This window comes from Ogataea angusta (genome assembly GCF_019207475.1).
Source record: "Ogataea angusta isolate 61-244 chromosome Unknown 61-244_NODE_1_length_1302399_cov_90.877568, whole genome shotgun sequence".
Lineage (NCBI taxonomy): Eukaryota > Fungi > Ascomycota > Pichiomycetes > Pichiales > Pichiaceae > Ogataea > Ogataea angusta.
The window spans coordinates 809016-825325 of NW_025065215.1; the positions used below are offsets into that span (position 1 = coordinate 809016).

General features: G+C 54.5%; 8 protein-coding genes across 8 annotated transcripts; 5 read left to right on the forward strand and 3 right to left on the reverse strand.

Annotated features, from left to right (window-relative positions):
• KL928_000498 (uncharacterized protein) lies at nt 1-888 on the reverse strand (the record flags this gene model as incomplete). The annotated part of the gene is made up of 1 exon (XM_043205737.1): nt 1-888. The coding sequence occupies one exon, from the start codon at nt 886-888 to the stop codon at nt 1-3; it is 888 nt and encodes a 295-aa protein (XP_043062393.1).
• A 96-nt stretch (nt 889-984) lies between these two features.
• On the reverse strand, nt 985-1389 carry KL928_000499 (uncharacterized protein; the record flags this gene model as incomplete). The annotated part of the gene is made up of 1 exon (XM_043205748.1): nt 985-1389. One exon carries the CDS (start codon nt 1387-1389, stop codon nt 985-987), a length of 405 nt encoding a protein of 134 aa, XP_043062394.1.
• Nucleotides 1390-1470: 81 nt separating this feature from the next.
• On the reverse strand, nt 1471-4293 carry KL928_000500 (uncharacterized protein; the record flags this gene model as incomplete). Its single annotated transcript, XM_043205761.1, has 1 exon — nt 1471-4293. One exon carries the CDS (start codon nt 4291-4293, stop codon nt 1471-1473), a length of 2823 nt encoding a protein of 940 aa, XP_043062395.1.
• A 301-nt stretch (nt 4294-4594) lies between these two features.
• KL928_000501 (uncharacterized protein) lies at nt 4595-5929 on the forward strand (the record flags this gene model as incomplete). The annotated part of the gene is made up of 1 exon (XM_043205772.1): nt 4595-5929. The coding sequence occupies one exon, from the start codon at nt 4595-4597 to the stop codon at nt 5927-5929; it is 1335 nt and encodes a 444-aa protein (XP_043062396.1).
• A 227-nt stretch (nt 5930-6156) lies between these two features.
• Nucleotides 6157-8532, forward strand: KL928_000502 (uncharacterized protein; the record flags this gene model as incomplete). The annotated part of the gene is made up of 2 exons (XM_043205783.1): nt 6157-6684; nt 6856-8532. The coding sequence occupies 2 exons, from the start codon at nt 6157-6159 to the stop codon at nt 8530-8532; spliced, it is 2205 nt and encodes a 734-aa protein (XP_043062397.1).
• A 391-nt stretch (nt 8533-8923) lies between these two features.
• Nucleotides 8924-12502, forward strand: KL928_000503 (uncharacterized protein; the record flags this gene model as incomplete). The annotated part of the gene is made up of 1 exon (XM_043205794.1): nt 8924-12502. One exon carries the CDS (start codon nt 8924-8926, stop codon nt 12500-12502), a length of 3579 nt encoding a protein of 1192 aa, XP_043062398.1.
• A 126-nt stretch (nt 12503-12628) lies between these two features.
• On the forward strand, nt 12629-13387 carry KL928_000504 (uncharacterized protein; the record flags this gene model as incomplete). The annotated part of the gene is made up of 1 exon (XM_043205805.1): nt 12629-13387. The coding sequence occupies one exon, from the start codon at nt 12629-12631 to the stop codon at nt 13385-13387; it is 759 nt and encodes a 252-aa protein (XP_043062399.1).
• Nucleotides 13388-13510: 123 nt separating this feature from the next.
• On the forward strand, nt 13511-16306 carry KL928_000505 (uncharacterized protein; the record flags this gene model as incomplete). The annotated part of the gene is made up of 1 exon (XM_043205816.1): nt 13511-16306. One exon carries the CDS (start codon nt 13511-13513, stop codon nt 16304-16306), a length of 2796 nt encoding a protein of 931 aa, XP_043062400.1.
• Nucleotides 16307-16310: the final 4 nt, after the last annotated feature.

Below are 16310 nucleotides of genomic sequence, written 5' to 3' on the forward strand. Positions count from 1 at the left end.
TTATCGTAGAGGTAGCAGCTGCGACTCTCTCATTTTGGCCCGGCACAGCGGACACTCCTGGCGCTCCTTGACCCAGTCCAGTACGCACTTCCAGCAGAACACGTGGCCGCACTCGCCGCACGACGGGTCTTTCATCGGCGACAGACACAGCATGCACGTGCGCGAAGCCTCAGGCAGGTACGGGAGCACAGTCGGGTCTGTCAGGTCCACGACGTCGCTCGTCTGGTCTCTGAACCTGTAGATCAGGTCGCCGGTGTCCTGCACGGTCTCAGTGGACCCCCACAGCTTCCGCACGTTTGCCACGTTCTTGAAGACCGTCTGGAAGATGATCAGCAGTCCCAGCAACTCGTAGTTGCCTCGCGCTCCCTGCTGATTTTTCTCCACTCGGTAGCCAAACGCATACCGCAGGCCAAAGAGTCTCTTCGCAAACTGGTAGTATTTGCCTGTGAAGTAGAAAAGCGCTAGATGCAGGTTCATGAGATCCATCACGTTCATATAGCTGACGCCAGAAACCCACTGCGCTAGCCGACTTTGCTGTGATTTTAATTTTTGTAGTAACTGGCGAACAGCATAGGGGAAGAGCACATACGCCACGACGAAACCAAAACGCGAGGCAAACTTCGGGATCTTGCGGCCGTCGCGGCTTACATACACCAGATCGACGTACTCCTCGCCCAGCGTCTTGGAGCCCACCAACGTTGTGAGACACAGATAAAGGGCCGTTGCCAGAGTTCGCAGCTCCTCTGGGTATTTGTGCACAAAGTGAGAGCCCTTGATGGCCTTCACAAGGTCAGAGAGCTGGCCGTGCAGCCGAGACTCGAAATACGAGTCCTTTTGGTTCGCCCGCACAATTGCTGGAGCATTGGCAAAAGACAAAAGCTTAAACATTAGGAGGAATAATTATTTAGCCTAGACAAACGCAAATAGTGGCCAGTTTGTGTTTAGTGATTTTATTCAAAGCGTACATCGAAAAATTGCAATAACCTACGTAGTCGGTCTCCAGATTCCCACCTCGACGTCCCAGCCGCTGAACGTCTTGAACACGCGCGTCTTCTTGGTCCACCGCTTGCACGGTCTTCCTGAGCGATCCAGCTCGCCTGAAAGGCCGCTTGCCCGCGCCTTGCTCCCCGTAGGCGTTTCTGCTCGGCTAGGCGTGTCCTCCACCACGGGAGACGAGGGCACACCCGGTTTTTTCAGCGGCTTGATGATGATCCGCCTCTTTTTATCGTTTTCGTCTGTTCCTTCAATTCGCACGGGCGACGCCACAGCCTCGTCCTCGTGTTTCACCTTCGGCTTTGGTTTGCGCTTCGTGCGCAACAGCTCGGTAGGAAGATCTGGAAACTGTGCCAGCGCCGTCGACGAGAGTTGCAGCTTGACCAGCTTGGACATTCGAATTAGAGAAATTAAATTTTTACGTCAGCGCAGATAAATAGTGCTCGTTTATTAAAATGTCTATGAGCCAGTCTTCGGTCATATACCGAAATCGCCCTTCATGAGAGCATTGCGGGCCTGTGTTTTGTTTGTGTTCAGATTCTTGTTCTTGTGGCGAGGCGCGAGGCCCACAGGAGCCGGGGCATAGTGGCCGCCACCATAAGCCGGCACTGGTGCGTAGCCTTGAGGAGGAACAGGAGCAGCAGCGTAGCCATTCGGCGGAGGATAGCCACCGTAGGGTGCACCGTGTGGAACAGCATAGCCACCTGGTGGAGGCGCCGGATATGCACGATATTTGGGGTATTGTGGGTAGTAGTTCATAGGCATTGGTTGCACTGCCTGCATGGGAGGAGGCATTCTGCCGCGTTGTTCCAGACTTGGAGAGCCGTATGGAGACTGTGCCACGTGTTCAGGTGACGGCGACGAGCTCTGGCCATAGCGCAGCGGAGACGACGAGCGAGACCGCGGAGCCGACGATGCGTAGGCAGGATGAGGAGCGTTGATGCCGTAGCCCATAGAAGGAGCGCCGTGGTGAGAATATCGCTGCATAGCCTGGTTTGGAACAGACGGCCTGGCGGTCTGCACTGGGGCGTGTGTCTGAACAGGAGGTGACAGTGGCGTGCGTTTCTCAGGTGAAGATTCCGCTGAAACTGCTGGCTCTTCGTCATCTTTCAGGACATCCATCAGCTCAGACTCCAAACTCTCAATATCATCGAAGATCTTGGAGTTGCGTTTCTGCTGCTGCATCTTTGGCGGCTCAAAGCTGGACACGGAGACTGACGCCGGCGACGAAGCTGCCATCGGTGCCAAAGAAGGAGAAATTGAGGTAGCAGACACGGTCGCTTCTGGGGAAAGATTCACAGAGGTGGGTGCCAATGTCTGGTGTGAGAAGGAGCCCGGAACAACTTTCTGCTTTACCGGAGGTAGAGGTTTCTGGTTGAACGACGAGGGAGGGTTTTGCAAAACATTAGCAGGCTGTTCTTTGTGATATGTCTGCTGCGGCTGTGGAGCAAAATAGTCGTGCTGAGGTGGTGGGAGTCTGTTGTTAGTGCGCGCGGCCTTGTTTTCGGGCAGACTAGTTGGAGGTGGCAGCAAATATCCTACACTGTCAACCTCGTGTGATTGTTCGCTGATTGGTCTCATTGGGGGCGGTTTTTTGTCGTCTTTCACGGGTGATGGAGTCTGCACTGCAGTGTAGTAAGAACTGCCGCTATTGGCTTTGACGCCACGCTCATTTGGAGGGTTGGGAGAGCCGTTCTCCTTCCCATCAGGGGTACTTGGGAAGTCTTTTTCTGGCACAGGAGGAGGCGGCAACGGGCTTGTTTGATATGGTTTGGAAGGAAGAGGCTCAGACATCTTATTGGTGATATCGTTCAGGTCTTTGCTCTCCGACACAACCCTCGTTCTGTTGGCTACCTTCATCTTTTCGACCTCCTTCTCGGCCTCCCGGATCTTGTCTTGTAAATCTTTAAGCTTCTCCCGTTTGAGCTCTATCTCAATATCATAACCATCCCTCTCGATGTCCTGCTCTTCCACAATGACCCATTTCTTAAAGCCTTCTGCAAGCTCAACCTCCATGATGTATGTTTTACCAAACATCTTCTTTTTGGCACTAGTTTCCTCGCTACCCAGAGAAGCCAGCCATGTCCATATGAAGTAGTCGTCTATAGTAGCCCTCGAGACGGTAGCTGTGAAGTAATCGGCGTCGCGCAGCTCGACGGGCTTGGGAGAGGTCATATCTGCCGACCAACCCGGAATAAGCTTGTAAGCCAGCTTGCTGCCCTCCGTGCCATCGCTGATCATGTCTTCGTCGTATATGCACATATTGTCCAAAAGACGGCTTCCCTCACTTGAGAGCTTGCTTATAAGCCCGTCCACATCTTTGAACAGCCGCTTGAGTAGCAGGTAGTCTTCTCTTGTGTAGAATACGGTCGGGTCGTTGAATTTCAGGGTTTTGGAGACTCTCACCAGCAATTCAGCCGGATTCTTCGACGGATTGTTCACCTTGATGGTGACCATAGGTACCTCCTGGAGAAATCGCGAGGACGAGCTGGATGTGGTTGTTGCCGGTGGAGGATAGGGTGTACTTTTCAGAATATGTTGTAATGACTTGGGCAGCTTTTCGATCTGGCCCTTTGGCGGCATCGAGTTCAAAAAGGAAAGCAGCAAATGGAAGGTGGCATCGCCTGCAGGGATCCACTCGTACATGCCTCTCTCAAAACTTGGAGACTCGCTCTGTTTGTTTTTCACAGGATGGAACGCCCACAGACCACACAGTCTGGCCACCTTCTTCGCACTAAGCATGTTGTGCTTCGAGTTGAGGATCAGTGCAACGATGAGGTCAAAAAAATCGTAGACGATCGACGCATGCGCGCCCGACGAAAGACAGCTCGGCATAAATTCCAAAAACGCACGCTTGGGGAAGCCTGCCTCCTCGTCAAGCGTGACGAATTTGGTGTATGTCTTCCAGCCAATCACGCAATTTCCCGGGAGCCGACACCAGAAAAACTTGAGCGCGCTGATCAGCACGTAGGGACTCACTTGCTTGACTTCTGCGCGGATTATTTCTGGATCTGCCACTTTTCCGTTGTCGAATATGTCATTGAGGAAAGACTTGAGGGCCGGCTCATGTTGCTGGGGCCTGAAGGGCAGCAGCAGATACGGTGTTTTTGTTCCTTTGCGCTTGATCTCGGATGTGATGATGTGGATCGCATCTTTCACGTCTTTCCTCTGAAATTCGACGTCATACTTGTCGCCAGCGAGGCCGAACCGGTACTGTGTTTTCGGTTTGTAGTCTGCTGCGGTCACTCTGTCCAGGTCTGCACTGTAGATAAACGAGCCGATCTCTTCGGGCTCGGCCATTTTAAAGGCAGGCAGGCTGGGAAGTGGTTTGGCCATGGGAAGAAAGAAAACAAGGAAAAAAATGGTAAACAAAAATAGAAAGTGGTAAAAGATCAAGGGGACAGCAGCAGGGGGCCAGAGAGATTTTAGGAGGAGTTTGGGGGTCGGGCATACAAAAGACACCAAGCGAACAACACCGGAAAGTAAAAGGCCTCGCTCCTGGTCGCTCTCGGGCCTCCCTCGTTGGTCGATGTCAACCTGTTCCAGTCCGGTCGTACCGTCGTTATTTGGACGATCGACGCACAGAAAAACTTAGACCTCAATGATTTTGGCTGATTCGGAGATCGACACACTCAAGGCGACCAAGACCATTGGCATCATCGGCCTCGGCGACATGGGCCTCCTGTACGCGCGGCGGTTCAGCCAGGCCGGCTGGAACGTGTGCGGCTGCGACAGAGAGGAGAACTACGACAAGTTCAGCGCCGAGCCGTTCGAGGTGCTAAAAAACGGGCATCTGGTCTCGCGCAAAAGCGACGTGGTCATCTACAGCGTGGAGGCCGAGAACATCGCCAAAGTCGTCAGGATGTACGCGCCGTCCACCAAGGTCGGCGCCGTCGTGGGCGGCCAGACCTCGTGCAAACAGGCCGAGATCCGGGCGTTTGAAGAGTACCTGCCCGAAGACCTGGATATCGTGTCGATGCACTCGTTGCACGGACCGAACGTCGACACCACGGGCCAGCCGCTGGTGTTGATCAACTATCGCGCAAGCGACGCGAGCTTCAACCTGGTCGAGTCGCTGCTGTCGTGTCTGAACTCCAAACACGTCTACCTGAGCTACCAGGAACACGACAGAATCACGGCCGACACGCAGGCCGTGACCCACGCAGCGTTTCTCAGCATGGGAGTCGCCTGGCACAACAACAACCAGTATCCCTGGGAGACTCCGAAGTGGCTTGGCGGAATAGAGAACGCCAAGATCAACATCAGTCTCAGAATCTACAGCAACAAGTACCACGTCTACGCCGGCCTCGCAATTACAAACCCTTCGGCCCACGAGCAGATCCTGCAGTATGCCAACTCGTGCACGGAGCTGTTTTCGCTCATGATCCAGAACAAGGGCGAAGAGCTGCGGCGCAGAGTGTTTGCTGCCAAACAGGCCGTTTTCGGCAAGCTACCTAAGGACCACACTCTGTTGCTCGACGACAACCTGCTGCAGCAGTACTCGCTGAGCAAGATCCCGCCAGAGGGCAAGCACCCCAACTCGCACCTCTCGCTTCTGGCAATCGTGGACAGCTGGAGCTGTCTGGGCATTGTGCCGTACGACCACATTATCTGCTCAACTCCGCTGTTTCGGATCTTCCTTGGCGTGACAGAGTATCTGTTTTGCACGCCCGGCCTTCTGGAGGAGTGTCTAGAGGACGGTCTGAGCAAGACCTCGTTCCGCCAGGACGATTTGAATTTTGTCATTGCCGCACGCGAATGGTCGAGCATCGTTTCTTTCGGAAGCTACGAGCTGTACAAGGACAGGTTTGTGAAGACCCAGAATTTCTTCATGCCGATGATCGGCGAGGCTAACAAGACAGGCAACGAGATGATCAAGACGATTCTCCAGCGAGTGGCGGAGCGTGAGGGCGGCCCTGTCGCGGGCCAAAAATAATATGCACGGTACTAGTAGTGTCGAGACGATGCCGGTCTGTCGATCTCTGGGAGACGGCAGACGGTGTAGGCTTGGAGCTGGACGCAATGCCACAACAGCCTGGAGAGCCCGGGGACAAGGACGCCAGCAGAGCCCGGATTGGCGTTATTTCCGGATTCGGCGAGAAGCGGTGATTTGGCCACAAACTCGAGCTTTAAATATTTTTATATTAATATAAAGGCAAAACCATGGGAAACGTCTTCAGCGGCATTTTTGGGCGACTCTGGGGAGTGAACAAGGAGATCCGCATTCTGATTCTCGGCCTGGACGGCGCGGGCAAGACCACGATTCTGTACAAGCTGCAAATGGGCGAGGTGGTGAAGACCAAGCCCACGATCGGATTCAACGTCGAGACACTCACATATAAAAACATATCGATCAACATGTGGGATCTGGGCGGGCAGACGTCGATCCGTCCGTACTGGCGATGCTACTACGCCAACACCGCAGCCGTGATCTTTGTTGTCGACTCCACGGACAAGGAGCGTATAGAGGTGGCCAAAAAGGAACTACACATGATGCTGAAGGAGGACGAGCTCACAGACAGCGCATTGCTCGTGTTTGCCAACAAGCAGGACCAGCCGGGCGCCTTGGCGGCGGCCGAGGTGTCGAAGGCATTGGGACTGGTGGATCTGAAGGACCGCAGTTGGAGCATCGTTGCGTCCAGTGCCATCAAGGGCGAGGGACTGTCCGAGGGCCTTGATTGGCTCATCGACGTGATTAAAGAGGAGCAGATGTAAAGTGTATAGTTAGTTGCTACGGCGAAAAATAAAAATAAATATTATTTATTTGCCATGTTCCGCCTAGTGCTGCCAATTGTGCACAAACGCGGCATCCGGCTGGCCCTCGGAGCCGGGGCCGGCGCGCTGACCGTGTACTGGTGCCAGAACTCGCTCCTGAACGACGCAAGGGTGTCCAGGGGCCTGTACAAGAACCCTCTAGTTTTGAGCAACAAGAACCAGCTGGTGGTAGACCCTCAGCAGCCCACGTACGAGATGGGGCTCTATGTGGCGTCGCAAAAGGAGCTGGAAAAGGAGTCCAACGAGATCCGGCGCGAGCAGAAGAGCCGCAAATACACCGGCTGGTTCTACTACATCAAGTACTGGCTGCTGGATTACGTCTGGGAACCGGTGATCACTGTCACGCGGTTTGTGGAGCTCACGTCGCTGTTCATACCCATGTTTGCGACGTATCCGATAGTATTCTTTGGCAAACGCAACAAGGAGGGCGACACATCGGGAGCGTTGCTGTGGTATCGGTTGGTTCGTCATCTGGCAGAGCTTGCCGGGGCTTCCTTCATCAAGCTTGGCCAGTGGGCCGCCTCGCGTACAGACATCTTTTCCAAGGGTCTGTGCGAGGAGCTGGCCCAATTGCACTCCAACGCAAAGTCGCACTCGTTCCGCCACACCAGACAGATTATCGAGAGCACCTTTGGCGGAAACAAGCTGGAGGACGTGTTTGACGAGTTCGATCCCGTGCCCATTGGCTGTGGAGCCATTGCGCAGGTGTACAAGGCGAAGCTGAACAAGAAGTTTGCCGAGGACGACCACGAGCAGTACGTTGCTGTCAAGGTTGTGCATCCGAACATTGAGGTCAAGATCGAGCGAGATCTGCGTCTCATGCGATTTTTCGCGAACGCAATAGACGTCATTCCCACGATGGAGTGGCTCTCTTTACCGCAGGAGGTGGAGCAGTTCTCTATCCTGATGAAAATGCAGCTGGACCTCAGAATCGAGGGCCACAACCTGCTCAAGTTCAAGGAGAAATTCCCGGGCGACGAGATCCGGTTCCCTAAGCCGTTCATGAACATTAGCTCGCGAAAAGTGCTCGTCGAAGAGGAAATCAAAGGTCTTTCGATGACAAAGATACTCAATCTTACAAAAGGAGGCAAGCACATCTCTAAAGAGGTCAGCGACAGCATGATAGACGCGTTCCTCAAGATGCTCATTCTAGACAACTTTATCCACGCCGACTTGCACCCGGGCAACATATTTGTTCGCTTTGTGCAGCGGGATAGAAAGACGCGCAAGACGACCTCGGACGAGCTGGAAACAGACGAGCTGATGGCTCGTCTACGAAAGATCAACAAGGCGTCCGAACTGATGGCCGAGCTCGAAAAACTGGACAAACAGGACTACCACCCTCAAATCTGTCTGATAGATGCAGGACTGGTGACGGAGCTTGACGACACCGACAGATACAACTTTATTTCGCTGTTTAACGCGCTGTCGCAATTCGACGGCTACGAAGCGGGCACACTGATGATAGAGCGCTCAAAGACACCAGGATCGGCCATTGACACGGAAGTGTTCAAGATGAAGGTAGAGAGACTCGTTAATAGAGTCAAACAGCGGACATTCACACTGGGATCGATATCAATTGGAGACTTGCTAGACCAAATGCTCGGCATGGTGCGCTCGCACCACGTCCGCATGGACGGAGACTTCATCACGGTGATAGTAGCAATACTGCTCATGGAAGGTATCGGACGCCAGCTGGACCCGGACCTTGACCTTTTTGCCAGGTGCGTATTTGCATGGAATGTGGGGTTCCCCACATACTGAATGAATACTAACAAGGCATAGATCGTTACCAATTTTGCGGAAACTCAGCTTCCAGGATGGTAAACTAATACTACAGAACAGCGACAAGCTGCACATGCTCAAGATCTGGATGACGCTCGAGGCCAGACAGCTTGTCAACGCATCCGTGCACGACGTAAGTACCCACCTCTCCCTCTCTACTAACAGCCCAGGTTTACCGTCTTGTCAAGAGCGACGGCCTCTGTCCGGATTACTAGAATTTGGTAGCAAAGAAGAAAAACACATGCGGTGTAAGGTGTATATACTGTAGGCGGCCGGTGCGAGGCGTGCCGCTGCTCACGTGGATAAGAGTCGTACAAATCCCAGGTACGCCAGGGAATTATAGTTGTTTAGATTTCATCGTTAGTGCGACATGAAGTTTGGAAAGACGTTCCTGGGCCACCAGGTCCCGGAATGGCAACACTCGTATATGAATTACAAGGCCCTGAAAAAACAGATCAAGGCCATTTCCCAGCAGCAGTTAGAGCTCTTGGCAAAAGACCCCGAGGCCGACACTTTGAACGACCCTGACATTCGGGCAGAGCTGGCATCTTTTTTCTTCAACCTAGACAGAAATATAGAAAAAGTGGACGACTTCTACAACAAGCAGTACAGCGAGTACGAAAGGCGTCTCAAGAAAATAACAAGTGTTCTGGCGCCGTCACAGCTGCAGTTCAATGACGACGAGGAGGCGGACGAGGTGATCGGCATCATGCTCGAGCTGCGGAACTGTTTCCGTAACCTGAAGTGGTTCGGAGAGCTCAACAGACGCGGCTTTAGGAAGATCCTCAAAAAGCTCGATAAGAAAGTCGGCACCAACCGTCAGGAAGTCTACTTGAGTGCTCGTATTTATCCGCTGCCTTTCTCGAACGAGTCGGACATCATCCGCAACTTGAATCAGATCAATCTGTACCTGAACCAGCTACTTCCCTCTAACGAAACCAACAGAAACCCTATTCCGATCGACATGTACAATGAAACGGCTGTGCAGCAGGCGAACAAGAACATCAACTCTTCTGCTGCGTCGTCGATCTCCAATATCGACATGAACATAATCAGCTCGTCGTCGTCGTCTCTTCTGCCGCCGGCTAGCATCTACAACGGAGGCGCCAAGCCCTTCAAGCCTACTCCGATGGACAACTATCTCGAGCACATCCAGAGAGATGACCCCGAGAGCTTGAGCCACGCTCTGATCAAGGACTTTATGTCTCCTGTTCTTGCTCCTTTGAAGCTGCTCATCTCTTTGCTCAACAAGGCCACCTTGAATCTCAGCTATAAGTGCATTGACGCGCTTTTGGAGATTATCCCCATTCTGTCTGATTCTTCCGACATTAGCGGCAGAAACTTCATCCACCACCACGTCATCGCGTTGGGAAAACAGTACGTCAAGAAGAAAGAGCAGCAGGTCGAGGACCAGACCATTCCGGTGGCCCACACGCCTGCGGATATTAATTTTAGACTTGTGTCCACTTTTGGCCCTGACGGAATAAACTCGAACGACTCTTCGCAAGGTTTGTTGTACATCTTTGAGCACCTTCCTGCACACTTGAAATTTGCCATTTTGCAAAAAGACACGTACAAACGGACTCCGCTCCACTACGCGGCCCAGTACGGCCTCAAAGAGGTGACCCATATTATTCTTGAGTTCCTGAAAAAATGGGGACTCTACAACGAGAACATCTCGTTGGACGACAAGCACGTGTGGGGAGACTCTGAGCTGCTGACGCCTCTGCATCTTTCGATCCTCGGCACCCACCCAAGGACCACAGCGGTGTTGATCGATGCCATGAACGAAAAGGTCGCCTTGACATGTCCTGAGCTGCTTCTGATAGCTACGCGGCTGGACACTCCGGATATTATTGAGTCGCTGCTCAGATGCAAGGGAGCCAGTATTGACTATGCGGACCCAGACACCAAGGAAACAGCGCTCTACATCGCTGCAAAGTTGGACCTCAAGAAATCTGTCGAGTTCCTGCTTTCCAGGGGAGCCAACACGGAGCTGGGCGAGGCCACGTTCGGATGGACGCCTGTTTTCGTTGCGGCTGCTGAAGGATACAAAGACGTGATCCAGCTGCTGATCGATCACGGGGCCAAGTTCGATCTGCAGGACCTCAGTGGCTGGACGCCGCGAGAACACGCTTGTTTGAGAGGCCATCTGGACATTGCTCGGATTCTCACTCCAAAAGACTACGATCCATATAAGCTGCTGGAGTCCAAACCTATTTCGCCGGTGCTGTCCCCTCAAACCAAGCCGTACAACATGAGCGAGCTGGCCAGCAGTCTGGACAGAATTTCCGACAGCAACAACGAGCACAACGTCCTCAAGCACTTGAGACAACAGCGGTCTGCGTCGCCAAACGCCCGGCCAGTCAAGTCCTTTGGTCATCAGTACCTGAAACCCAACGAGTCGTTGATTCTAATCACCCTGGGCACGACTGACTTGAGAGACAAGACGCCTGCGATCGACTTGAAACGAGTGCCGTTGTCCAAAGCCCACAGCACAGAGCTCGACACTGCGCTGTCGATCGTCATCAACGCCAAGAGCCTGGACCAGCCGTCGGTTCTCCTGGACTTGCCGTTAGACGACAACCACGGCGGCGCCAGCGACCCGATCAGCTTCAAATGCGTCGACAGGGACCCTCTGGACACGGTGATTTTCTTTGACATTGTGCCTACCTACCAGTCGGTGGAGGAAAATCGGGAGAAGAAGATTCTTGGCCGTGCAGCTGCTCTCTTGAGGTCTGCATACACCAAGGTGGGTCCGAACCTGCGGTCGTTGTCGAACTCGATCAGTCTGCCGATCCTGGAGAGCGACACGTTGGAGGTGCTTGGCACCATCAAGTTCGAGATCATGCTGATCACGCCGTTCAGACATCCCAAGATGGTGCTCGACAGACCAGAAACGTACTGGAAGTCTTTAGTTTCGTCACGGGTCATTGGCCACCGTGGAAACGGAATGAACAGCCGCGACCGCAAGTCGCTGCAGCTCGGAGAGAACACTGTCGAGTCGTTCATTGCGGCAGCGTCGCTGGGAGCGTCGTACGTCGAATTCGACGTTCAGCTCACCAAGGACCACGTCCCCGTCGTGTACCACGACTTCTTGGTCGCCGAGTCCGGCATGGACGTTCCTATGCACGCGCTGACGCTCGAGCAGTTCCTCGGACTCAACAACACCGACTCCAACAAGCAGAACGGCATCAAGGAGAGCAGAGACGACTACTACCTCTACAAGAAGTCACGTGGCCGGGCCGCGTCGTTCGAGCCGCGTACGTCTGTTCCAAAGGAGAAGGACAGCGACGACTTCTCGCCCGAGAACGAGCGGATGAAGCTCACCAAGACGTGGAAGCTCAAGCAGTACAAGGGAAACTCGCGCGGGTCGTCGATTGCGTCCTCGTTCGTGACGCTGGTGGAGCTGTTCAAGAAAGTGCCGAAAAACGTCGGCTTCAACATCGAGTGCAAGTATCCGATGCTGGACGAGGCGGAGCACGAGGACATGGGCCAGATCGCGATCGACCTGAACCACTACGTCGATACAGTGCTGAAAGTGGTGTACGAAAACGCGGACGGAAGAGATATCATTTTCTCGTCGTTCCACCCAGACGTGTGTGTGCTGCTCTCTTTGAAACAACCATCGATCCCGATCTTGTACCTCACCGAGGCGGGAACACAGCCAATGGCCGACGTGCGCGCCAGCTCGCTGCAGAGCGCCATCAGATTCGCCCGCAAATGGAACCTGCTGGGAATCGTGTCTGCTGCCGACACCATTGTGATGTGTCCTAGACTGGCCTCCGTGGTGAAGGCGAGCGGGCTGGTGTGCGTGACGTATGGCGCAGCAAATAATGACCCTGAAAACGCCAAGCTGGAGATGGCGGCAGGTGTGGATGCCGTCATCGTCGACAGCGTCCTTGCCGTGCGGAAGGAGCTGACAAAGAGACACGAAACGAGGACGTGAGATTGCTGAGTGGCTAAGCTCCGCCGCACATGCTCTGATGTGGTGTGAGGTGTGCACACCCTCGCGCCACGAAATAGCAACCATTGCATATATATAGTGCTAGGGTGTGCAGAACATAAAGATTAAATGTCTTCTACAATTCTTGCTTCCGGCATCCCATTGGGGGTCTCAGACTCCGAGGTGGAGGAGTTTTTCAATTTCTGTGGCAAGACCAGGACGATTGCCACCGTCGACAAGAACGAAAAGACCAAGACGGTCAAGGTGGAGTTTGTGAATGCGAGTGCTGTTTCCACGGCACTGTTGCTGAACGGCGCCGAGCTGGGCGGCGGCAGCATCAAGGTCATTGGCGAGGGCCTGGCCAAGCAGCCTGTCGTGCCGACGAGTGAGGTGAGGCCGGCTGACGTGAGCGTCCCCGCCAGTGGCGACATTCCGCAGGAAGATAAGCCCAAGACGACTATTCTGGCGGAGTACCTGTCGCAAGGGTATGCCATTTCGGACGGGCTTGTGCAGAAGGCGGTCGAGTTTGACCAGAAGAACGGCATCTCGTCGAACTTCAAGCAGTTTCTGTCGAATTTGGACGCCAAGTACCATATCCACGACAAGAACCAGCAGCTGCTGAACCAGGCCAACTCGCAGCTGGGTCTGGACAGCAAGATTGCGATTGGCCGCACGAAGCTCGACAGCTACTTCGACAAGTTCAAGAACGACAAGCTGGGCTCGAGAATCCACAAGTTCTACACGGAGGTGGCCAGCGATGCGAAGCAGGTGCACGAGGAAGCCAAGCGGCTTGCGGAGCTGAAGAAGGCCGGCCACGAGTCCAACATCACGCCGGACTCCACCACTGCCCAGCTGGCGGCCCAGGTCCCGCTCGAAGAGAGTAAATAAGAGATTAAGTAATGGTACGAACATTCCCTTTTTGGTAACATGTCCTAATCGAGCAACCCTATTTGGGGTAGCGAAATTTCAAGTGCAGCATTTATTGCTAAGAAATACTAAGACAACTAATCAATGGCATCCGCAGAAATCGCAGACCTGTTGACGCCGTCGCCCTCGAAGTCGACCAAGACCGGCGTCGTGACCCAATTGAAGCGTGTGGCCAGCGCGTCCAAGGACAATATCTGGGTTTCTCCGTTCCGTCCTAAGGGAAGGAGCCCACGAGCAGCATCCAAGCAGGACAAGACGAAGGAAAATGAGACGGTGGCGGAGCCGGCCTCAGAGCAGAAATCTGACGCCGAGTCCGAGACACGGGCGGAAAAGCAGGAAGAAGCCGTGGAGGCAGACAATGCCCAAAAGCCACAGACAGAGACGACACAAGGTGGGTCTGCAGAACCCGAGACCGAGCCTGTTGCAGACACTGCGTCCGAGGAGGCCCTTCAGGAGCCGAGCGGCGACGTGGTGGAGGACGAGGAGCCCATCGAGCCCATCGGCGAGACTGAGCCGCTTGCTGCGCCCGTCGACGAGGTCGAGGCCACCTTCGACAAGCCCAAGATGCTCAATCGGTACAAGGAGAACAAGCTTCTTGCGTCGCAGGCACTGAACAACACACAGGTGCAGAATATGGACCGGGTGCTGAATCTCGGTGCTGGCCTGAAGCTGACGGAGGCCCAGATCTACGAAATTGCTAAAAAGAGAGTTGCTCCTGTTTTGAAGCAGGTGGACGAGCAGGTGCAGGAGAACCTCAAACGGGACGAGCTTCGTGCTGTGGAGGAAGAGGAGAAGTTTGTCAAGAAGGACGAGTCGAAGCTCGCCAAGGAGCTCAAGAAATACACTGCTTCCATCGAGAAGGAGAACGCTGCCATTGTGGCCTCGTTTGCCAAGCCGATGAAGAAACTCGACGACGACATGGCCGCCAGCAAGAAGGCGTACGAGCAGTACATTGCCGACGTGAAGGCCAAGATCGAGCAGGACGCCGTCGACTACGAGGAGGCCGAGAAACAGGCAGCCGAGAAGCACGTGACCGACAAGGAGGAGCTGCACAAACGGGCCGAGCAGCGCAAGCAGGAGCTGACAGAGGCGCTGGCGCACGCCAAGGAGCAGCAGGAGGTCGAGACTCAAAAGGAGAAGGAAGTGCGCGCTTTGGGCGAGGAGTACAAGCAGAAGGCGGACGAGGCAGAGAGCCAGCTGAGCGAGAAGGAGAAGGAGCTTGAGGACAAAATTGCTCTTCTGGAGGGGCATGTTTCGTCGAAATACGAGAAACAGGGTGTCATTGCGGGCGCCACGAGAAAGAAGCTCGAGGCGGAGCGCAAGGTTGCGATTATTGGTGCTCAGCACGCGCAGGCCAAGGGCAATGTCGACAAATTGCAGGAGCACGTCAATTTGATCCAGAGCCACGTGGACCAACACAAGGCCAAGAAGGAGTATCTGAGCACCGAGGGCCAGAAACAGCTGGACGAGAAGCGCAGTGCAGCAGAAAAGGCAGTGGAGGACTGGGAGCTTGAGAAACAGCAGATGAGAACCGAGGAGGCCAGAAGGCAGGAGCGGTTGCGCATTGAGGCCGAGGCCGAGCGCAAGCGGCTGGCCGAGGAGGAGGAGAGAAGAAAGGAGGAGGAGCAGAAGCAGAAGGAAGCTGAAGCGCTTGCTGCCAAGCAGAAGGAGCAGGAGGAGAAGGAGGAGAAGGAGAAGGAAGAGCAGGAGAAACAGCGGAGTGCCATCGGCGTTGGTGTTGGTGCCGCTGCAGGCGTTGCCGGTGCCGAGGTTCTGTCCGACGCTGGGAGCAAGAGCGTTTCTGGCATCACGGGTCCTCAGCTCGGAGATGTTTCAGCTCAGAAATCAGTTGATCCCAGACCTGCTTCGGGAGCAGAAATTCCTGCCTCCACTCAGCCAAAGGAGAGTGCTGCTTTCAGTGCTGAGAAAGTTCCTGAAGTTGTTGCCGGTGACAATCTGAACAACACCGTGACAGACTCCCCTAAGGAAGTTTCCAAAAACGTTTCGAAGGACCTTGCTGACGACGTGTCCAAAGATGTCTCCAAAGATGTCTCCAAGGGCGACGTCAAGGACGCTTCTGTGGATGCCGCTGTTGCCGAACCCGCTGGCGTCGCTGGCTCGCCACCGTCCACTGAGTCCAGCAAAAAAAGCAAATCCAAGGTCCCCTCTGAGGTGATCACCACGGTGACCGCCACGGGAGCCGCCGCCGACATCGCCGCTGCCGCCATTGACGCTGCCGGCATTGACGCCGTCACAGAGCAACTCGAAAAAGGCGCTGACGTGGCCGACATCGCCAAGCTCGCAGAAACGAAAGGACCCGTCGAGCCTATCCAAGAGGAGCCAGAAGCCAAGAACGGCACCACAATTGCGTCTGCCTCGACTCCGAGCGCCGTTGTGGCCCCAGTTGCTGTCTCTGCCGCTAGCTCTCCCAGCACCCCTAAAAAGGCGGACTCGCTGGAGCAGACGAAGACCCCTGAGTCCAAGACAAAATCAAAGTCGAGAGCCAACTCGTTGACCAAGAAGCTGTTCCCGCTGTCAAGAAGCAGCAGCAAGAAACGCGAGGCGCAGAAACAGGAGCCTAAACAGGAGCCGAAACAGGAGCCTGCAACCAGCAAGACCCCGGAGCCAGCAAGGACCGTTCCGCCAGTCGCATACAAGTCGCTGGACCCTGCTGCCTCCAAAGAGTCTCCTCCGGTGACGGATCATGGCGACGGTGACATCGACTCGATCGACGTCCGGTCGCAAGCCAAGCCGGTGTTCACAGAGGTGGTCGACAACGACGACTACCAGGAGGTGGTCACTTATGAGACGATCGACTCGGCCGAGTACGAGAAAAACAAGCACGATCCAAACTACATGAAGGTGCCTGCGAACGAGTAAGTGT